Source organism: Chenopodium quinoa, unplaced genomic scaffold (genome assembly GCF_001683475.1).
Source record: "Chenopodium quinoa cultivar QQ74 unplaced genomic scaffold, ASM168347v1, whole genome shotgun sequence".
NCBI classification, from domain to species: domain Eukaryota; kingdom Viridiplantae; phylum Streptophyta; class Magnoliopsida; order Caryophyllales; family Amaranthaceae; genus Chenopodium; species Chenopodium quinoa.
The window spans coordinates 5,448,298-5,472,371 of NW_018742914.1; the positions used below are offsets into that span (position 1 = coordinate 5,448,298).

The 24,074-nt window shown below is 30.4% G+C and overlaps 3 protein-coding genes across 3 annotated transcripts; 2 read left to right on the forward strand and 1 right to left on the reverse strand.

Moving 5' to 3' along the window:
• Positions 1-2,205: 2,205 nt before the first annotated feature.
• On the reverse strand, positions 2,206-4,439 carry LOC110727984 (glutathione S-transferase U8-like). The gene is made up of 2 exons (XM_021907585.1): positions 3,797-4,439; positions 2,206-2,935 (listed from the first exon to the last, which is right to left on the reverse strand). Exons 1-2 carry the CDS (start codon positions 4,109-4,111, stop codon positions 2,576-2,578), a joined length of 675 nt encoding a protein of 224 aa, XP_021763277.1. The 5' UTR covers positions 4,112-4,439; the 3' UTR covers positions 2,206-2,575.
• A 6,295-nt stretch (positions 4,440-10,734) lies between these two features.
• LOC110727672 lies at positions 10,735-11,163 on the forward strand. The gene has a single exon (XM_021907252.1). The coding sequence runs from the start codon at positions 10,735-10,737 to the stop codon at positions 11,161-11,163; it is 429 nt and encodes a 142-aa protein (XP_021762944.1).
• Positions 11,164-17,006: 5,843 nt separating this feature from the next.
• Positions 17,007-21,600, forward strand: LOC110727986 (phosphatidylinositol:ceramide inositolphosphotransferase 1-like). The gene is made up of 12 exons (XM_021907586.1): positions 17,007-17,534; positions 17,641-17,730; positions 18,368-18,454; positions 18,537-18,605; positions 19,210-19,290; positions 19,823-19,894; positions 20,049-20,109; positions 20,193-20,295; positions 20,755-20,850; positions 20,944-20,990; positions 21,078-21,205; positions 21,297-21,600. The coding sequence occupies exons 1-12, from the start codon at positions 17,502-17,504 to the stop codon at positions 21,375-21,377; spliced, it is 948 nt and encodes a 315-aa protein (XP_021763278.1). The 5' UTR covers positions 17,007-17,501; the 3' UTR covers positions 21,378-21,600.
• Positions 21,601-24,074: the final 2,474 nt, after the last annotated feature.

A 24,074-nucleotide genomic window follows, 5' to 3' on the forward strand; every position in this document is an offset into this window, starting at 1 on the left:
TGCCTGCCTTTGACTCCTTGACTGCCACGGCTGGTCCCTGATTAACCCCCTTAGCCTGACCATCCTTGTTCGATGCTTCTTGCACCTTATCAGGTTTAGCTGGTTTTTTCCTAGGTGGAGGCTTTTTTACTAACATCCAAGACCCGTAGTCATGTTGCTCCACTGTAGGAATTACCGCAGCTTTCGAAGGAATTAATGTCTCTGGAACAAAGCTACTCTCTTCATCAGTATGAGCCATGGACTCACATTTATCCCCTTGATGACCAATTTTCCCACAGTTGAAGCAGATCATTCGTAAGCCTTCATATTGAATCTTCCAAACTTTCCCTTTTAGCCAGAATTTCGAGAGCAATGGTTTAGTAAGATCGAGTTCCACACTTAATCTAGTAAATTGTCCTCATTGGGCCATTGTTGTATTGTTGTCGATTCTTATGACCTTACCAATCTTCCCACCAACTTTCTGTAGGAATTCTTTGTCAAAATATTCTACAGAGAGATTTGGTATGCGAACCCAGGCTGTGAGGAACCTCATTGGAGCATCATCCGGGATAAAATTAGGCACCCATTTACGGATTGTAAGATAATTGTCATCAAGCATCGATGGACCCTGAGTGAGTACATGATTATAATCATCGATACTAGAGAAACGAGCGATGAAATAGTCATGACCAATGTCCGTGAACATTTTGATTAAAGACATATACCCGATTTTGCTATTGAACATTTTGATTATTAGGGTATGTTTCCAAGGTTGCCTGAGGCGCTTCTTTTCTTCTTTGGATAACAGAATTATAGGGCATTTTGGATCATCTTCAATTCCCTCTGGAGGTTCATCATCATCAGAGGTTTCATCCTCCTCTTCCAGTAATGGTTGCATTCCTTGAATACATCCATGGCTATTTGTGGCTACCATACCTCTAAACGATGTAGATTGGTGTTGTAGTGGAGGGAAATACCCCATTCCTTCACCATTCTGCATAGTCTTCTCATAATTGTTTACATTGTTAACAATTAATTGATTAATTTTGCGTTTTGGTTTCTTAGACGAACGAGCAAGCAAGTCTCATTCCTCAGTAGATAGCATTTGGCTGAGATTTATTTCCATGGGTGTTTTCTCTCTCAGAAGAATTGGCTTTGCAGAGAGCATTTTATCCTTTTTACGATGCCCGGATTATAATTTGCTTTTTCTTTTGTGGTTCAGTGAGTTGAATGTGTAATTGTGTATAACTGAGTGAGGTTTAATAACTTGTCTAAATCATTTACAAAAATAAATCCATAGGAATTTATTAAGTTTCGCTTTGAAATATTTACCATTGATGTTATATTGGCTAAAATGATGGTTAATTTCCTAACTTACATTTCAAAGATCACATATTCAATACCTTGTAATAACAATTTTTATTTTTTAATTGAGAGAGTTAGTTTTTTATATTAAGTTCCTATTCAGTTCACCTTTTAAAAAATATATAGTAAAAATAATTTAGATTTAGTAAAAATCAGTGACTTTGAAGAAAAAATTATATATAATAGATAATAAATAAAAATAATTTTAATTCAGCAAAAATAAAGTAACTAAGCCGGCCCTAAGATAACACAAAAATAAAATACGAGTATTTATTTGAGAGAAGAGTGTCATGAGATTTATACACTTGATTAGGGACAGTTTTTAATATATATATTAGAATAAATACATAGATTACGCGTGCAATGTTAATCTTGCTATCATATAAACTTTACGAGTGAATATGTCACTTCATGATTTTGAGGAGGTGGAAAGTTCTTTTTTATTATTTTTTTATTTTATTTTTAAACATTATAACCTAAATTAATACTCACTTTGTTTTTAATGTTAGTCTCACTTGGTTTTTACACAGTTTTAAATATAATATTATAATTTAAATAGTTTATGATAATTAATAAATACAAAATATCTAAAAAATTTCATATTTGAAAATTAAAAATCACTATAAACTAAGAGTCTGTTCTTTTCATCTTAATTTAAGTTCAGTTAAGTTCAGTTTAGCTCCAATAGTTTAGTTTAATTCAGTTCAACTCCAATCAATTTAGTTCAGTTTCTAATTTTCATCTCTCATAAACAATTCATTTCAACTCTATTCAGTCCAGTTCAATTCGGTTCCAATCAGTTCAATTCAGCTCAGTAAATAAGAATAAGCCCTAACAAGACTAAACATGACTATTTTGAAATATTTGCAAAACTGTTCAAATATTACATTTTATTTCCATTGGAGTCTTAAAAAATTCTAAATGGGACAAACAAAAGAAAATGGAGAGAGCATGAGAAATAAACATTGATTATAGTCCATCATAACTTAATTAAGACTGCTCCTAATTATAAAGAAAGAAAAATGTACATACACACGTCTTAAAACTCCCACAATACAAGAGAAAATCGATACAAATGATGAGAAACAACGATAAAATTTTCTCTAAGAAGAAAAAAAAAAGTGTTATATGAACTTTAAGAGAACAAGAAGTTTTTTTTTTTTTTTTTGACACAAACAGAACTTAGCCATTTATTAACTCATCAAAAGAGAAGTAGAAGTTATTACACAATCTACTTCTTTAAATTCTCGAGAGTTTCATGACGAAGCTTAATAAGGGCAAATAGACTATCTTTTGAAGGCGAATTTTCCTTGATGATGTTGCACTTTACATATTCCTCCATCCATTTGGTCAAATAGGGATAACTTTCTTTTGTAAGAATGTTCTTTCCAAAATTTTCTTGGATGGTTACTAACCCACAACCAATATAGTTTGCAACAATGTCTACAAATCCAATATTTTCCCCTCCAAAAAACTTCTTACCTTTAATCTCTTTCTCAAGGATTTCTAAATTTTCTTTTGCTTCTTTGAGTGTTTTTTCTTGTTCTTCGTCATTTGTCGCCCATAATGCATTCCAAAGTGATGGTAAGCACTGCAAAAATAATTTTCACTATCATGATGAGTAATTCTTTAGCCTATATGTGTGCTAAATCTTGTTATTTTGTACAAATAAAAGTTACTTCCTCCGTATTTTTCATTTGACGACTTGTTTCAATTACTTTATCTATTTTTATTAGTGTAACACTTGGATTTTTACATTTGCCAGTGCACTTCTTTGACCACTATCTAATACTTCTCCAGTTTCTATTTAGTTGACGTGTTTGATTTAAGCACATATATTAAGGAGAGGAGAGAGAGTGAGAGAAAATGAAAAAGCAAGTGGGGTAACTTGTAAATACAAGGTAAAAAATTTACCCCAAAAGGAAACGTGTCAACTAAAAAAAAACTTCTTAAAAAGGATTACGTGTCAACTAAAAAGAAACGGAGTTAGTATAAAAATTACACAAAAATTACAGATTATTGAGGTTGAAAGTACGTATATTATCGAGATGTATCTAGCAAGATTCCATATATGACTACATTTTTCCTAAATTAAAACTCATAAAAGATGGCCAAAGACACGTACGTGTATATATGTAAAAGTCAAAATATACCAACTCATAAATTTAATTGATAATATTTTTAGTACGAGTAAAGATTTATTTAAAAAAAAATGATATTTTGATAACATTTTTTCTAACAAGATTGCATAAATCACAAAAGACATTAAAGTAAATGTGTGAATAAGTAACACTCAAACTAAAGAGAAAATATAAAACTGACACAAATGCAATGATGTCGACATCTTTAGTAAAGTGAAATATTTAAGATGTAAGACACAAAGATCGAAGCAAGAAGTAAGGCAAAATCAAGAGAGTACGCCGTAGTAAAGATTGAGAAGAGATCGAGTTACCTTATCATCGATGAATTTAGCCCAAATCCGAGCCGTAGCCTTATGGTAAGGATCCTTAGGCAAGATAGGATAACCTTCCCAAACCTCATCAATATACTCCAAAATAACTAGGGACTCAGCAATTGGCTTACCATTGTGTATTAACACAGGAATCTTCTTATAAACTGGATTACTCTTTAATAGTTCAGGGCTTTTGTTACCATAAGGATCTTCCTCTTGGTAATCATATGAGATACCCTTTAATTTAAGGGCTATTTCTACCCTTTTACTATATGGACTACCTCTATTTCCTAACACTTTTACTCCTTCACCCATATTATAATGATCTGAAGTGATTAAGTTAATATGGAATTATGGATTTTTTTTTTTTTTGAAAGGATGGAATTGTGGATGCTTGGTTTGTTAGCAATGGTAGAACCACTTGGTAGTATTTATAGCTGCGAGCCTGCTAATTGTTTTTAATGTGTATTATATGGCTTATTATTAATTATTGATATTCTTCTTTCCGACATTAAATACTGAGAGAGTGTTATATACGTCCGGGTACACTGCCAGTGGCACCGCTATTAAGGGGCCTGAGTGGCACCGGCCCCGTCATTATTTTATTTTTTAAAATTTTATTAAGTAAAAGATGTAAATTTATAGGTTAAATACAATTCTAATGCAATTAATAACATCAAATTAGCTTTGCCATGGTTGTCAAAAAAAAATAAAAAAAAATAGCTTTGTCATAGTAGTAGTGTATTGAATTTGAGTTAAAAGTCTTGGGTTCAAGTCTTTATACAAGCATTTTATTTTAATTTTTTTATTTAGTGCCCCTCCACCTTAAATATTCTACATCCGCCACTATACACCGTACACTCATAAGTATTTTGTTCTCATTTTGATAATTGTTTTTCATTTAATCATCAAATGAAGAGTGAAACTAACGGGTTAGTTGGGTGTACGGTATACACACCCAGATGTATATAACAATTTCTATAATTAAATACTTTTTTTTTGAACGGTCTATAATTAAATACTTTGTCTATGATCATTAATTGTCTTTGATAATTAAATGATATATTATGAAAATATGCATTGTGACTAGTCTAACAGCATTTTATAGATTATAAAAACAATTATAATCAAGCATTGGTGATAATATATATATATATATGATCAAAAGTAGTACTCTGTATATATAATACAAAAGTTAAAGTGATGCACTTGCTTAGCAAATGTAGGCTAGCTACTATTTTAAGCCTATGTCTTTAAGTTGCAATAATTTGCAGTTTCTAGAAGGTTATGCAAGACTTAATTTTCGTACTAATTGACTGCTGGTGTGGTGGTGATTGAGACTACACTTGATAAGGAGAACCCGTATCTGATTCCTTGCAACAACAATCAGAAGGAGAGTGGAACCTAAATATCCAGAATTAACCCCTAAATCCGGATTAACCCAAATAGTGAATTGGGTGGAAAGAAGGAAAAAAAAACTCGTTAGAGTCATCGCACTGCAATGACGACATGACGTAAGGGATGATCAAATATTTTGAATGTTAATTAGCTTAAGCAATAAAAATATACTCATGTTTATTTTATACTCCTGATGTTTGTTTGGTACATATAGTACATCGCACTACTATGTTTCAAGCCTTCAAGGTAGGAAAAGTCAATTTAGGACGACGTTTTACATTATTATTCCAATTCATCAAATGGAAAGTGTCACATGTCAATCCAATTAAGGGCATGTTCACATTTATTGAACATGTCAATCCAATTAAGGGCATGTTCACATTTATTGAACTGAGCTGAACTAAACTAAACTGATTGGAGCTGAACTGAACTAAGCTGAAATGAATATTTTATGAGAGAGAGAAATTAGGAGCTGAACTGAACTGATTAGAGCTGAACTAAACTGAATTGAACTAAACTGAACTGATTAGAGCTGAACTAAACTGAATTGAACTAAACTGAACTGATTAGAGCTGAAGTGAATTGAAATTAAGTAAATATGAACAGGCCCTAAGTTTGCGAACTAGACCTTACATGAGTAATGGCTCTAGTAGGAATTAAATCCGTTATTCTTACCACTAGGCCATGTTGGTATTATGAGTGAAATTATGGTTTAGGATTTACTTCTCATACTTCCTCTGTTTTTATTTATTTGCAACACTTCTCTTTTCACGCTTGTCGATGCATTATTTCAATCGTTTATATCTTTAATTATCAATATGTAAAAATTATAAATGTTAGATATTAAAATAAATATAAACCGAGACGCATCTAATAAGATGTCACATGACTATATTTTTTCTTAACTATAAATCGTCAAAGTGGAGTACATAAATAGTGTAAAAGTCAAAATGTTGCAAGTATAAGAAAACGGAGGAAGTATATTACTCCGTATGATTTACTATTATTAATGGTATTCTTCTTTCTGTTTCATATTATACATTTATAGTTTTATACACGTGTCATTAATTATAATTTGCAATTTCTAAGAACTTAAAAAGTTTATGTAAGACTCAACAATCATTCTAAGAAGGTTATGCAAGAGTGGCTAAACTAAGGGCCTGTTCTCATTGACTGAACTCAGCTGAATTGAAATGAACTGAACTGAACTGAGCTGAACTGAACTGAAAATTTTATAAGAGAAGGAAATTAGGAGTTGAACTGAATTGAATTTCAACGTAAGAGAACATGCCCTGAGACTCATTGCAGTCAACACACTGCTATAACGCAAGGGGTGATCTACAATTATACTTGTGAATTAAGCAGTTACAAATATTTATACTTTACTCCTATTATCGTTTGTTTGGTACCAACAAGTACATTCAGTACATTGTACTACTATGTTTAAAGGTAGGTGAAGTCCATTGAGGGAGTACAATTTTGATACTACTCCCTCCGTTTTAATACTTGCTCCACTTTTTATTTGCGGCCGTTTTTAAATACTTATTTTATTTTCTTTTTTGGAAAGCTCTTACAATATTTAATTAATTTCTCTCACCTAGTGGACCCAACATGTATTCTCTCTTCTCCAATTCTCTCCACTACTTTTGCCTTTTACATTTTTTAATTCTTCCACCAACCCCACTACCTCCATATTTTATTACTTTCTCCAATTTTTCCTAAAACTCCGCGCATGGAGAAATGGAGCAAGTATTTAAAAACGGATAGAGTACTTATTTATAAAGTATAAACTTAAATTTTGAATTTAGGAAACTTTTAGATTTATCAAAAACAAATTATAAATGTTTGTGTTAAAGTTGTTGAGTTTAATTTATCAAATCAAATAATTATTGAATCTAGTTCATTTTATTGACATTGTTTGAAACTTTGAATTCAATTGTATTACGTATACTATTTGATTCAATTAGCTTTTTATTTGAATCTGATTTTCTTCCGATTGATTCAATTACCTTTGCTTGAATGCATTTCACTTTAATTTGATTCAATTAGCTTTGTTTATATCCATTAAACATTCATTCTATTCAATTAACATTGTTTGAAGGTGTTTCACCAAATATTTAGAAATTTGTATGTTAAGTTTGCTCTTTTTTGTATGAGTACTACTTTTTAAAAAAATAATCATCTTTCTATTCTTTCACAACATAATACACATTTTTTTAGGCAACACAACGTCACAACATACTATACACATTAGTCCATTACCTTATACTAATATACTTGTAGACAATTCTCTTTTAAATTTCTCATTATATAGTCTTGTTCTATAAGAAAATTTGGGCTCAGCAGGTTAGGCCCAAGCCTCCTTAAAAGCCTTGAATGTTAATTGATTGAAATCTTAATGCTTCTTCTAGAGTTTGCAATTTTATTATTTATTTATTTATTTTTATTTTATTTTTATTCTTGTGTTTTAAGGATCACAAAAGTTTAAAAAAAAACCCGTTGTACACTATTTATTGTATGGCACTATGAAAGAAGAAAGTTTTCCCTCCTTCATTCCAGCAAAAAAAATTTCACCCACAATTATAACATTACTTTTCTCTCTCCTCTCTTCCTTTCCGTTTTCCAAAGATTCAAGCTAAGTTCTCACTTTTAATTTGCTTTCTTCCTTCTTTATCCTAGTATGCTAGTGCATAATATCCTTTATATGCAAGCCCCAAATGGTTATTACCTCCAAAACTAAGTTTTTTAAATCTTTCAAGAACATTTTTCATCATCAAACGGCGTTTGTTTACTCAATTGCCCATAATGCTAATCACATCAATAGAAAATGCTTATCAATCATCTCAATTCAATTACTACGACCTCCCATCTTCACTAATCCAATTTCTGATGAAGTTGATCTAAATGCATGTACATTTTATTTATTTATTTATTTACTAGCATAGTGCCCGTGCGATGCACGATTTATAAATCAAATTATTAAACTCGTAGGAAAAATAAAAATAAAAACAAAGGTAATTCATTTACTATTAAAGGTCTTGGTTACTAATGGTCAGTTAAAAAAAAAGAACGTTATTTGAATAGTATTTTATGTTATTTGAATTTCTATTAATTTTTTATAATGTTATTTTATTAATTGAAAAATAATTGAATACTACTCCACATAGCTATATAAGAAGCGGACTAATTTATTTATATCTCTCGTTGAGAAAAAAACTAAAATTTTCTTATTATACCATCCGCATCAGTAGCTACAATCAATCTAATATATACTTCCTCCGTTTTCTTTTACTTGCAACACACCTTTTAGGCACGCAATTTTAGGAGATGATTAGTGAGGGTAAACGAGCTATTTTATCAATATAATTTTTACACGAAGATTAGAATAGGGTTAAGTATCATTTGTAAAAATTATAATGAATAATTTATCCGTTTACATTACATAAACCCGACCTCAAAACACGTGCCACAAGGCTGTGTTGCAAGTAAAAAGAAACGGAGGAAGTACATGTTTTATTTACCCGTCGCACTTGTTAAATCTATAGACACAATAATAACCTTATATTTGACCTACCAGAACATATATTTTTCCTAAGTTAAGCATTGTGCCAAAAATTATATATTATATAATAGTCATATATATAACCAACAACTGATTAAATATAGTATACAACACAAATACTTCGTATATAGGTATGGATACTGATAATTTTATATAAATAAAATATACGGAGTATATATTACTAAGATTTATCCCTACCTTAATTATAAAATGGTTAACAAAACTCTTATAATAGTGCATGGACATTTATATATCTAAAAATGTTCTTTTTACATATATTTTCCCCCATTTAATTTTAAAAGCCTTAAAATTGTCTCTTGAATTCGCTAAATTGATTTAAAAGGTTATGTTTATTTCAATATTTAAAGCCATTTACTATTTTCATTTCCTTTTGTTTTAATTTTTCTATTTAGAATTTATTAGACTATTAGGTTTCAAGATCGAAGTCAATATCTTTTTACCGTACAATCACTAAATCAAAGTCGCTCAACTAAAATTTTGGACATTGCATAGCTACACAACATCCAACACATTTAATGATTACATGCAAATAATTTTAATAAAACTACGCATTCGATATAAGTTAATAAACAATTTAACTATACATACATTTTGATAGGTTTATATCTTTCATATTAACAAAAATTTACAAATGTTATTATTATATTTTGAAAAAAAAAATTAGACTTTGGAGTTTTGTATAAGATAGATAAAAGATAAGTTAATTCCCGTCATATATGCATTGAGTTTTGGGTGTTTTATCCGGTTCACCCTTTGGGCTAATCCAAATTTGAGGATCTGTTCTAGGCTATTAGGTTCCACCCCCCTTCCGATTGTTGTTGTAGGGGAGCGAACACAGGTCCTCTCTACCAAGTGTAGTCTCAATCACCACTACACCAACAACCAAACACTTGATATGGAAGACACGTGTTATAAAATATTATATTATATACATATACTTTTTTATATTATAAAAATATTATATTATATATACATACTATTATAGTTAAAAGTATTATTATGTATAAAACAACATAAATTATTACACATGATTGTTGTATATCTAGTATAGTACATGAGCAATGCACGATTTTTAAATCAAAATGTTAGTTTTTCTAAAAAAAATTCATAAGTAATAGCATTGTTAGAGCATCTCCAATAGTTAGTTTTAGGGTCTTGCTTGCAATATTTAAAAATATTAAAACTGTAGCTTGACCATTGGAACAAAATTGACATACCTGCTTGGAAGAGCAGCACTGCTCACTTGAGCAACACTGCTTGGAAATTTTCAAGATTTATATATTATTTTAAAAAATTGGAGAGTGGTATGCACGGCTAATGGAAATGCTCTACGTGATCTACAATTGCTCAAAAGATAATGCAACAACTTTTTTTTTTTTTTTATCTTTTTCTAAAAAAAAAAAACATTTTAAAATCAATTTTTCATCTTTATCAGAAGGTGTAACTAACATGCTCTAGCTAATGTTGACTAATGTGCTTCCTAGCTTATAGGTTATAGGTATACTTTGTTTTATTCTTTTTGTTAAAAAATTTAGTAACATTCATTATATTCGTAAGATCACTTGTACAAGATTATAGGTATTTTAAAATTTAAAATTTTTTATTACGTTATATATGATAACAAATTAGACTTTGTCAATAAAAGATTTTGCCAAAATTTTAGCCAATGTACAATATTTGGTAACCATATTTAACTTTGAATTATTAGCTAATACATCTATAAATAAGTTTTTTAACCGTAAAAATACAACCAGTATATTGTTTCAAAAAAACATAATCTACAAATACTTTCATATCTACGATTAATTCCTCGTAAAAAATTTGGATGGATGATACGGATAATCCATTTAGTAAACATTTTGGTTTGGGAAATTCATCAAATAGTGGAAATTTCACCTCCGAAAATTCCTACCCTCAAACACACTACCACCCGGGCTACTATTATCCCAATACTACAATGCCTAATTTGCAAGACAACATGTCAAGCTACCATCCCCGGGACTCGAAGAGGCTTTTGTTTAAGGAAAAGCAAGAGACTGCAAGGAAAGATGTTGAGAGGGCATTTGGGGTACTCCAATCTCATTTTGCTATAGTTCGTGGGCCTGCACGTTGTTGGCATAAATGCAATATCTACGATATTATGGATGCGTGTATTATATTACATAATATGATTGTTGAAGACGAGCGTCACACTTATAACAAAAACTTTCCTAACGATGAATTTTCACCAAGTGTTGTTGATGATGTGCATCAAGGACATGAAGAGAATTTTGAGTCATATCTTGAAAGAGATGCAACAATCCGAGATAGACAAATGCATCACCAGCTAAAGGCTGATTTAGTTGAGCATATTTGGTCACGTTTTGGTAGCTATAACTTGAATTGATCTTAAGTTGCTAAGTTGTTTTTTTGTTTTTTTTTTTGTTTAAGGAATGTTGTTTTGTTAATTAGTTTTATTTAGTTGTATTGTCAAATGTTGATGATAAAATATGCAAATAAATTTAGGGAGAAAAGTTATCAATAATTTTTTTTTTTTTTTTAAATGGAAAAGGTTATCAATTCTCTTGATGAAAATATTAAATACTTCGTACAAGCTCAAATAATTAAATCGCAAGCAAGTCGTCTTATAATACGAGTACAAAACAACTTATATGAAATTATATAAATTATTGCATATAAATTTTAATATTGATAACAGGCACAACTTATAAAATTATATTATAAATTAGAATTTTTTTGGTAAAAGTAAGTAAAATAGCAATGAAATTTTCAGCTCATATAGTGTAGTAAATAAAGTATTACATGCAAGCTACAAAATTATATAGCCAACCATTGGAGTACTTTGTAGCTTGAAATAATGATGTGGCAAATCAAGCAACAACTTCTTGTAGCTTGCCATTGGAGTACTTTGTAGCTTAAATAGGTTGTAGCCTTAAAAATTAACATGACAAAGCAAGCTACAAGCCTTTGTAGCTTACCATTGGAGATGCTCTTAATACGAATATTACAATTTAAAACACGAGTAATAGTTATAATACATTTTATATCTATCATTTTTCCGTCAAATGTCTAATTCAATTTAACTTTTATTCTTCTTGTTTAGTTTGGTTATTGGTTCATTTTTTTAAAATGCAAGAAAAACAAAAGGTCATTGTAAAAGACATTGTATAGAAAATGAAAGGCCGATTAAAATTAAATTTTTGTTCAAGATTAAGTATTTTTTTCCAAGACAACATTTCGGCTCAGCATTCAGTATTTGTCAAGGTGTACAACAAACGATAAAAGTAATTTTTACACTATTTTGTATCTTTATCAAAAACTTTTGTATTCAACCGACTACTTGAATTGAATTTAGGATAACTTGTAGACTATTTTGGGTAACTTTTATCAATAAAGCATAAATAACTTTCATCCATTACAGGGTAGCTGTTATAATAGGTGCACAATATTTTATTGTACATCTGATTTTTTTTTTAAATGTTTGTATTGATTTCATAATTGACGTCAAACTAAATTCTATCGATTTTATTTAATTCATAAAAAAAACAATATTAGGGCCTGTTCATATTTACTTATTTTCAGTTCAGTTCAATTCAGTTCAGTTCAGTTCAGCTCCAATCAGTTTAGTTCAGTTCAGTTCAGTTCAGCTCTAATCAGTTCAGTTCAGTTCAGTTTTATACATTTTAATTTTTCAGTTCAGTTCAGTTCAGCTCCAATCAGTTCAGCTCAATTCAGAAAATATGAACAGGCCCTTAGCCTTTCAAAATACGAAATATTAATTTCCTTAATTATGCCATTTTAATCATATTGCTTCAAATTAGTTATTATTCTTTAACTTGACTATAAATTTAATTTTCATAAAAATAAAACAATATTAGCCTTTCAAAATACGAAATATTTGTTTCCTTAATTATGCCACTTTAATCATATTGCTTCAAATTAGTTATTATTCTTTAACTTGACTATAAATAAAGATTGGAAAGACTTTATGGATTATTTGTAGTATTGGAAAGTATATATTTATTAGAAAAAAATTAAATCAATATTTATGTTAGGAAATCATGAAAATCTTATACATGTATAGAAACTTGCTTTTATTGTTTGAATTTTAACAAAAATAACTATGCTTGAACATGTAAACAGTAATTATATAAATATATTTTATACTTAAGATAAGCCAATGAGAGAGTGACATTTGTCATCCTCACATTGAGGCGCTTGTCTTTTTAGTATAATATATATATATATATATATATATATATATATATATATATAGATAGATAGATAGATAGATAGATAGATAGATAGATTTTTTATTGATTTTGTTGTTATGTGATGTTGATCTTTATTATTTCGATTTGTTTAAGTGATTGTACTATTTTTTTTCATGACTATTGTTAATTTTGTGTTTATTTTTGTTGATTTTGATACTCTGTTTTGCATATGTAGGGCCTGTTCATATTTACTTATTTTCAGTTCAGTTCAGTTCAGCTCCAATCAGTTCAGTTCAGTTCAGCTCAGTTCTTAATTTTTTTGTTTTAGATGTTTTAGCATATTACAACAACAACAACAACAATAATAATAATAATAATAATAATAATAATAATAACAATAATAATAACAACAACAATAATAATAATAATAATAATTAAATAATAATAATTATTATTATTATTTTAAATTATATTCGTCATTCAAAATGATCACATGTTTTTTTATAGTTGAACTCATTGACAAAATGAGAGTACTACACAACAGTTACTAGCTTTCATAATCGGTTAGCTCTTCGTCTTCTTCTTCTTCATTAAGTTGCTCCATTACCTCGACATTCCTCTGAATTGACTCCCATATCTGATCAGTTATTTGGTTTCGTACAATATCCATAGCTGCTTTTCTGTTACCATCGTACACAGTATGATCTTCCGTTGGTCCCATGACTTCAACTTGGTGTGTGAATGGAATCCCTATTTCATGTAAACGAACAAAATTGTGTAGAGTACAACAAGCAACGATTGACTACAGTAAAATATTGAAGAATATTTTTTATTTATATATATATATATATTTAAAATATAATACACAAAATTTTAATAATTTAAAATATAATAATTTAAAATACAGAGTTATTTTTAAAACACTTTTTATATTTTTCACAATCCACTATATATATTATCATTAATTTTCATAAACATTTTCATATATTTTTATGCATTTTAATTTTTCAGTTCAGTTCAGTTCAGCTCCAATCAGTTCAGTTGAGATCAGCTCAGTTCAGTAAATATGAACAGGCCCAGCTATATTTTTTTTCTTTTTTGTGAAAAAGGGTCACTATTGTGAAAAGGGTCATTTTTGTGAAAAATGGTTACTTTTGTGAAAAAGGGGTCACTTTTGTAAGAAAAAATGGTCACTTTTCATAAAATAATGTTCGATGTACAATAAAATTATTGTAAACCGGGGGCATGCAAAAGTTTTTGTTTAATGATAACCTCTCAATCAAACAAAAACTTACCCTTATTATTTTTAAAACCAGACCAGCCACCATCAAAGTAATCTTGACCATCAATTTATTCTTATGCCTCTCGCTTGACATGCTTGTGATCTCCCCCTTATGATCAACGTTGTTAATCTTGTTATGAATCCTTGGCCTTTTCATGTGCTAGCCAGGCCCGTCGCTGACCCAGGGCAGCCGTGGCACCCGCCTAGGGCCCACGGATAGAGAGGGCCTCATCTTCAAAGAGGGCCTCATTACAATTATGTTTATTTAGAGATAAATTTATCAATACTAGTATCTCTTGTCCTTTGTAGCTTGGTGGTTGGTACAAGTTTGTAAGTACTTAATATACACATAAGTCAGTGGTTCGACTACTCCTAGCTCCAATTTGAATTTTTTTCCCCTTTTTTGTAAAAATAAAATTACTACTTGCATAGTATATATATAAACTACTATAGCCTAAACTAGATTAAACCCCGTACAATGCACGGCTGTTAAATAATTCTAATGACAATAAATTTTACCAAAAATAATGGATATAAATATTATAAATAGACTTAGTAGTAAAAAGTATGAATTATTGTGAAAGAAATTAATTGAACATATAATAGTTGTAATGGGCAATTTGATATTTAAGGACATTTATTTTAGATTTTATACAAACTAAAAGTCATAATTTAATTACAATAAGTTTTTTTTAGTAAGTGGTTTTGGAGGGAAAACATTTTACAATATTTTGCCAAGTGTTCTCTATGTTTCGCCTTTAGTATAATACTAGGTTAAACCCCGTGCAAATGCACGGTTGTTGAATAATTATGATAATAATATAATTATATAAAAATTAATGAATCGATTCATCAGGTATTAAAGTGCATGAAATATATTAAAACAATTAAAACATGTGAGAGAAAATATTTATAGTTATAAGGTGCAAGTTGATATTTTAGGAAGTTTATTTTAGATTTTATATACATTAAATGCAATCTTTATTTTTATATAATAACGATTTTTTTAAGAAAGGAATTTTGGCGGGAATTTTTTTAATAATATGTTGCCAAGTGTTCCTTCAGATTCGCTTTTAGTAGTATGTAATTGATAATTGATGATTATTGTTATATTATAATAAAATATCTATTGCTATGTTCCTAAAAAAATAAAATAAAATATTATTTATGGATTTAGATTTTAGATTATGAAGAATGATCCATTTCATTCGTAAGAGAAAATCGACCATAAAGCTTCTTTTATACCTTCTTTCTTTTACAAACCATATACTTGTAAACTTATAGTAGTATATAAAAGTATTTATTTTTCCATTGAGTATAATTTATTATAAGTGTTTTTTTAACTATAGTCAAAACTAGATTTTTTGTTCAAAACTTTTTCTTAAGGATGATAATTTGTTCATATTAAAGTATATATACATATATAAAAAAAAATAAAAAATTTCCTCTTCAATATTAATAAAATAAAATAAAATAAAATAAATACTTCGTACTACATGCAATAGGGCCCCGATTTATTCTTTCGCCCATGGGCCCCTGAAATCTCAGAAACGGCCCTGGTGCTAGCAACCTTATGGGAATTGAGTCAATTGACTTTAGTCTTTGAAAGGTGAAGTCTAGGCAAAAAGAATATTATTATCATTGCATGCTAAAAGCTTTTTTTTTTTGTTAGATCTTGTGTCTTAATCAATTATTTTCAAGAATGGGTATTTATTTCAAGTATTTTGATTTAGAGAACCATTCCCAACCATTGTTATGTTCACCTATTCATACTAGGAATTTTAAGTTCATATAAGAGTTTTATATACTATAAATCTAAGAAACATAAGTTTGATGATTTTTTTTCTTTTTATTTATTTATTATTTTTATGAGTCTTGAATCTCTAATTAGAATTTATTTGGGTTCTCAAAGTTGAAGTTAAAACTAAAATAAGATATATATTAAAAAAAAATCAGATAAGTTTCAATAAAGTGAAAAATCAAGTGAATAAAATGTATCCTTAACCTCCTATATTGATTTATTGGAAACTTCCTCAACTCTATATAAATGAAACCCTTATACTTATAAATCGAATGGTGAATTGGTGACAATATCCTTCTAGAATTTAGTTTCAATTTTTAGCTAATGTGTTCATGTGGTTCCAATATCTGTATAAAATTGTTGCACCATCTTACAAGTTGAAATTAGCCTATGAGAAGACTTTAAAGAGAATTTATTCCCTACTAAAATAGATATTTTAATCAACAGAAAGCATTTAAAAAGTTTCCGAAAGATACAATTTAGTGACAGAGCGTTGAACCTTAAACATTTCAAATTCCTTCTACATTCATTCATACACCAAGACCAAGTGACTATCATAATCAATATTAAAGTTACTCCATAACACTTTCTCCACCGGTAATATTCAGCCATAAATCAACTTACCTAAAGCCAACCCAATTTTCAAAGTCGACCTAGCCAATCAAGACCTTTTAACAAAACCCCGTCCCATCATACACTCCACTAAGGCGACGACTAACAAGCATAATAGCATCGCAATGTTGACCAAATGGTATGTATCCATGTTCAAAGATGTTTCAAAAACCGCTAATAACACCAAGCATAAGCCTACTCATTCATAGTCGTAGCAAAAAAAATTTGAAAAAAAATGTGAAAAATGGGCCCATAAAATAAAATTCAAATTCTAAATTTCAATAGTTGACCACGACCATAATCCTTGATACAGTTAATAAATAATCTCTCTTTTTTTTTCTTTTTCTTCTTCTTCTAGAGAGAGAAAGAGAAAGAAGAGAGAGAAAGAAGAGTAGGCGTTAATAAAAAGCCTACCTTTTTTGCCAATTCAACTGTCTTCTCCGTGTTCAACTCGCGTTTTCTACCCAGCCTCACACCACGACCTCCACCATTCTCCCCAATCAATCTTTTCTACCCAAAATTAATTTAATTAATTTCTGCGATTTTTAAGGGAGATTCATCTTCTTTGATTCAACATTTTTTTTGGTTTGTTTATAGTTTAATTATTGACGGAGAAATTAGGGTTTTCTGTGTTTGATCTTCGATTTGAAGTCGATCTAATTGTAAATTTGATTACTAATTAATTTGAGGAAGAATACAATTAGGGGAATTTTGAGGTGAATATTGTATATGAGATTGATTTGTGACGGAAATGATGTTGACCTTATTAGATGTGTTGTAAAGTAATATGGCCTTGGTTGTTCATTGCTTAAATCATGTCGCTTTACATCGGTCGCGAAGCTTCAAAGGTGTCTTTCTCTCTCCTCTCTTTTTTTTTTTTTAAATTTTTTTTTTTTTTGAATTTTTTCAAAAAATTTTGGAATAATTTTGGTTGAATTTTTGTGTATGATGAAGCTATGGAAGAGATTTTGTGCGGAAGTATCAACCGAAGTCAATCTTCTTTTGGAGCATTGGAAGTACATTTTAGGAGGACTTGTTTTTCAGGTTTGTTAATTTTTTTATTTTTTTTCTAATATAATTTTTGAATTTTTTTTGTTTGATTTTATGTTTTTTGGTACAGATGAATTGGTGAAGATTCAGTTTATGTGTTAATAGTTTTGTTTTAGTTGAATTTTCGAATAACTCGAATCGATGTTAGGTTTGATGATGACTAGATTGAACTGGAGAACTATCAAGTTGTGGTATTAAGTTTTTTTTGTAGGAAATTAATGTGATAGTTTTTTAGCTTGTTTGATGATTGAAGGTAATTGGTAGGGAAATATCGAGTTTTTAATCGAATTCGTAGTAATGCATATGAGAAATTTACAATGTAGGATGCTCTGAGTTTATAGAGAAAATGTGTAAGATATGATTTTATTCTTGGAGTAAAATGGCAATCATATAACAATATTAGCTCATTTAAAGTAAATGATGCAGAGTGGTCAATTTATAATGGTCTTTAATATTGATCTTGTTTTCACAATGAGATGTTGATCGATTGCCTTTTCCTCCGTGATTTGCAACATGGTTTACCTTGAAATTTAGGGTATTATGATGGCTGGTTGGAAGTGGGAGATTTTTAGATTTACTGGTTCATTTTTCCTACAGTACTATCTAATATGTGAAATAACTCTTTTTACAGTATATTCACGGTTTGGCTGCACGAGGTGTTCATTATATACATAGGCCTGGCCCAACGCTTCAGGATGCGGGTTTCTTTCTTCTTCCTGTATGTTCATTATCCAAATTCTGTTGATTGGATTCTCTGTTTAATATCTTTGATGTTCTTATCAATGAGTTCATATCTGTAGGAACTTGGAGCAGACAAGGCTTACATTAGTGAGACTGTATTTTCCTCCATTTTTATAGCCTTTGTTTTGGTAAGGCTCCCTTAACTCATACATCCTGGTTTCATTTTTTTTATTATATAGTGTAATATAATAGTTTTAGCTCACCAAATAGTTTGTAGAAATTCTGTTAGATTTCTATCTACAGATGTGGTTTTCGTTATGGTCATATTTCGCTGAATATATTCAGTGATTGGAAAGACATTAATTTAATAGACCAAGCCTGTTGGCATGCTTATCTACTAAAACCAGTTAGTTACTGATGGGATTGAAATCAGCAGTGTTGGCATTTTGCTGACCAACTTATATTTGCATTTTCTCAGTCTTGATAAATAATGCACCATTTAACCAATCAATTTTGTTGAATTTGTCATATCTAAGGAGACCTCTTTGCGTATACATAGTGGAAGTAGGTTTACTTTGTCAAGGAATCGTGTTTTATTGTTTTAATTACAACCCTTGAATTGTCTCTCTCTTGTATTTGTTATCTGTCCATTAAAAGCAATTAATTATTTTAAATCTTTTAGATCCAGAAAGACAGTGACTGCTCGACTAGTGTTATATTTCTTATAACCCTTATTATCCATTCTTAATTTATGATTGTATGTTTTCTCATGATGTAATAATTATTTTGCAGTGGACTTTTCATCCGTTCATTCTCAAAAGCAAAAGGTTCTACACAGTTCTAGTGTGGTGCAGGGTCCTTGCATTCCTAGTTGTAAGTGAACATCCGCTCTTTCTTGAATAGGCTCTGTGCATTGTCAATTTGTCATGCTTAGAAGGTTTTGATAGAAATTAAATCAAATATATTAGAACTAGTGCCTTAGTTACGGGATACAATCTGCTGGAATGTAAAAGTTAACTTCAGGTGCTTGACAATTCATCGCAATATACTTAGAATAATGTTATAGGTTTTGCATCGTCTAAGTTCAGCTTACTGAAACTCTGTATATCAGCTTTGACTTTTTGTGATAAATTTGTGTTTTGAGCTTGTGTTTTATTTATTTCTGGACTACTTTTTTCTAGCTCACATTATGAGAAAAGTAGGATCCTATCAGCCTCAGCTGTAACTTTTGTGCTGTTTCATTGCACATATGCTTTTGCATATGAATTTTATACTGAATCTATTTTACTATGTATTTATTGTACATATTATTAAAAAAAATTGTTCCAGTTTACCATATGCTGTATTGTTCATGCTACCATGACAACAAAAATAATAATATTGTTGCTGTTAATATTTTGTTCAGGCGTCACAGTTTCTTAGGATCATCACATTCTATTCTACACAGCTTCCTGGTCCAAACTACCACTGCCGTGAAGTAAATCTCTACTCTGTTTGTTTTCACATTTTCATGAGTTTACATACTCTGTATTTTATGTCTTATGTTATAATGTTAGATGGAAATTTTCATTAAAACTGTATTATGTCTGTGCAATTATCTATTCTGATATGAGTGATGGTTATGCACACAGGGTTCAAAACTAGCTACTCTTCCACCTCCACACAGTGCATATGAGGTCCTTTTGATTAACTGTGAGTTTCTATTATTAAAATTTGATCTTATCTGGTTGATATGTGTTGCAATTCTATGCTCATTATAATTTGCCTGTTTGCAGTTCCTCGAGGGGTTCTCTATGGCTGTGGTGATCTCATTTTTTCATCGCATATGATCTTTACTCTCGTGTTCATTAGGACTTATCAGAAATATGGCTCTAAGAGGTAAATTCTACAAAACAAATACACTTTTTCACACTTAAAACACTTAAACCTATGCTCTTTTTACTTTTAGCAAATCTCCAGCACTTCTATGTAAAGGGAAACTTTGAGTATTATGGTCTTGTTCTTCACTCTTAAACAAGCAAGTTTGGAAAAAAATTTAGTTCAGATATAATTATATACTGTATATAAGGATTACCTAGTTCTTCTACAATAAAAAAAATAGTTTACGTATGTTTAAGTGAGGAGATTATTAATTTCAGATGAAACTTTTCTACGATCAGTAAATGGGAATTTAGGTGAAGAAAACGAAGTTTATGTTCTCAAACTCTTTTTAGATGGTACTCTGTAGTTGTTTTAAATGTAATAACATCTCTCTATTGCTTCTTGACTAGTCTCTTTCTTATCATAATGATGTTTATCTGGCTGTGCTTGATAATTTATTGTTGGGGATCAATCCAGGTTAATTAAGCAGTTGGGTTGGCTACTTGCTGTGGTCCAGAGTTTATTGATCATTGCATCTCGCAAACATTATACCGTGGATGTTGTTGTGGCGTGGTATGGGTTGCCCTCATTATAATCTCAGAATCCTGATTTCATATTACTGTTTTGCAGATAATTTAATTAAAAATGTAAATGTTTTACCCTCAGGTATACGGTCAATCTGGTTATTTTCTTTGTTGACAAGAAACTTCCTGGTAAGTGGTGCTTTATAACTCTCTCCAAACATTTATTGGTATAGCTCTTCATATCATTTGTTAAATTCTTTGTTCATGGCGACGCAGAAATTCCTGACCGGTCCAGTGTTGGCGCATCTCTCTTGCTTCCAGTAAGCAACAAAGAAAAGGATAGCTGGAACAAGGAGGAAAATCACAAGCTATTGAATGGAAACTCCGTAGATCCCATGGATAGGGTACGCAGTTTGTTTCAATTCTCAGCTTTTTTCAATTTTTGTTTATGCTGTATTTTTTGCTGATCAGTTTGCTTGTTTTGAAATTCCACAGCGACAACGAAACGGAATGAATGGGAAGAACCTCGAGGACGGACTTGCAACTCACAATGAAAGTGCAATTAATGGTGCATAGATGAAGAGTTTCGGCGACAACTAATTATGATTGAATCCTGTGTTTAGGAGCTTGGATGGATGGTGTTGTTAATTCTGATTTTAAAATAGAATGAAATTTTGGTTACTGAGATTAATCATTTGCCTCGTCCATGTAGATTCTGTTATGTATAAAAAATATTCTAAATTTGAAATTAATTCAGTCTTTTAGATCAGTTTAAAGTAAAATATAGAATCCTTCTGATGAGTAGTCAGTACATATATAATGGTGCCTCCAGTTGTTTCTTCCGTTATGCATGTGAGAAATCAGTGGATCCTTTTATCTTTAGTGCTGGCAAAAGTACCTAATGCAGAATATTAATAAATCGACAAAAGTATGTTGCTAGCAAAACACTAACAAGAGTTGGCTTAAGTGGCAAGCAACTTGATGTCGCTTAAGGGTTCGAGTCTCACCGTATGCAGAAACTCTTGTTGGGAGACTCATCCACCATAATTCAAATGTGCTACCCGAGTCGGATTCGGATGTAGTCGGAGCTAAGCTCCGGTGAACCGGATGGACAAGCAAAACAATTGGGGTTTTAGAAGAGGTAAATTGGACTTAAAAAAAAAGTTGTGTTAGTTGGTATGACCTAATGAGACATGTTATATCTAATTAGGCAACTTAGACGATTATGTTCATGCAAATTAAATTGAAGCACAAGTTTTTTCCGTGTCTTTTTAAATTTCTCTAAATCATTCTCATGTCGTTTTTTAACCATAGATATAGAGCCTTAACTACGAAGTACTCCGCACTAGTCAGTTACAAATAACGGAATCGCTGGCATGATGCGTGAGTAACAATGCAGCCCCAAACACGCAAAGTTTATGTGGCTAGGAAGCAGCAGCATGTCTGTATATTCTCTCTTGCTTAATGTTTGTTTGCTGTTAGTGTGTTTCGTTTATTAACTAACGTAGCAACAACAATTCAAGTATATGCACATGCACTGATGCACTCTCGGGCGCTGGCGTCTGGCGTGAGTGAGTTGTTGGTTGTATCAACTTTGGTTGAAGTTACAGAACATAAATGCTGGCTTTGTTTGGAGTTGCCTTTTTTCCTTTTACTTGATGTTGTTGGCGTTTTCTACATCACATGTCCCCCCACAAAAACTCTCTGTCTATACTCTTGTCAATTGTTGCCAATTGTAGGAATTACTTTGGTTTCATGTACTTTTGCATACAATAGATGTGCTGTTTTGAGTTTGGATGGAGCCATAGAGAGGTTGTTGTGGTCTATTTATATTACTACCTTCGTTTCATAATCATCTCATCCGTAGGTGTTCAACGTACTATAGAGTTGTAGAAACGTATAAGGTGGGGATTATAATATAAAGTATAGTTAGTGGGATATCTCTAATTGTTGAGGGAGAATAAAAAAAAAAATTGTAAGTAGGGTTGATCGGAAGAGCAAAAATAAAATAGTAATGAGTCCTTATTAAATAAGAAATTGTTGCAGTTATTATGAAATAGATATAAAAGAAAAGTGTTGCAATTATTCCAAAATAAAGGGAGTACAAGATACATACTTCGTATGTCATTATTTGTTTGTTCCATTTAATTTTTCCCAATCTTAAAGATATATCTTAAAATGTAATTATCTTCAAATCCCACGTACTTAAAACACGAATCTAATAAGATCTCACATAAATATGATACCATACTCATATTTTTTATTTTGTGTAAATTAAATATAATCTGTGGTAAAATTTGAGAAGTCCAAATAAATAAGTCAACAATTTTGTTTAGTTAGTATGACATTTTGGTAAAAAGAGGGTTTGACCTATTAATATTGCGTCATTTTTCTATTAAAAGGAAATATACAAAAGTTAGTTAAATCTTCTTTCGAGAATGTACCCTAACTTAACTTGAGAAAATAAATAAGAAAAGTTATTTTCTAGTCCAGGTTAATATTTAGATATGGAGTAATTTTTAATTTGATGGCCTAATAATAAAGTTCTCGATTTTTACATAACCAACTACTCGACCGGGCTATTGAGACACATGATGGAAAAAGAAAACCTAAAATTGAGCCAACAACTTCTCTAAATGACATTCGAGTTTCTCATGCATAATATGAGTTTGACGAGGGAGCCCAGATTTATAACAGAGATAAACCTAGGTTGTTTATCTCACGCAATATTTGTATTACAAATGCATTGGCTTTCGCGTTGGCCCATTGAAATAACACAATATTTTGTTCTTTAATTGTCATATGACAGTGACATGTGGACCTAGATGACGGACGTTTGCAAAATTCATCATCTTCCTCCTCCTATCTTCTTCTTCCTTCCCGTGCATTTGCTTCTTCCCACCCTCGATAAAATAGAGAATCAGTAAAAATTATTTCAATTTATCAAAAATAGCTTCAATACAATAAAATAATTTCAGATCGATAAAATTAATTTCATTTTAGCAAAAATAAGGTGAAATGAACAAGTATTTATTTATTTATTTAAGTTTTTTATTTATTTGGACCAGTCCAAAGGAGGAAGCCCACTAAGCCACTAGAACACATAACTAAGAAGCCCAATTAACGTCCCTTATCAACAGATAATCAAATGGAGCTAGCGCTAACAGACAACAGACGAAGTTACTACAGTAGCAATTTAGCAACAAGCAAAAGGGACATCATCAACATATAACAACAATCGAACTGCTTCTAGGTTTTTCTTAGTCTTAGCTT

Coding starts and splice junctions, on each gene's coding strand:
- LOC110727672 (XM_021907252.1), top strand. CDS start 10,735: ATGCCTAATTTGCAAGACAACATGTCAAGCTACCATCCCCGGGACTCG.
- LOC110727984 (XM_021907585.1), bottom strand. CDS start 4,111: ATGGGTGAAGGAGTAAAAGTGTTAGGAAATAGAGGTAGTCCATATAGT. Junction 2,936..3,796: donor CTAAATTCATCGATGATAAG/GTAACTCGATCT, acceptor TTATTTTTGCAG/TGCTTACCATCACTTTGGAA.
- LOC110727986 (XM_021907586.1), top strand. CDS start 17,502: ATGTCGCTTTACATCGGTCGCGAAGCTTCAAAG. Junction 19,895..20,048: donor CAAACTACCACTGCCGTGAA/GTAAATCTCTAC, acceptor TTATGCACACAG/GGTTCAAAACTAGCTACTCT. Junction 20,851..20,943: donor GTGGATGTTGTTGTGGCGTG/GTATGGGTTGCC, acceptor TTTTACCCTCAG/GTATACGGTCAATCTGGTTA.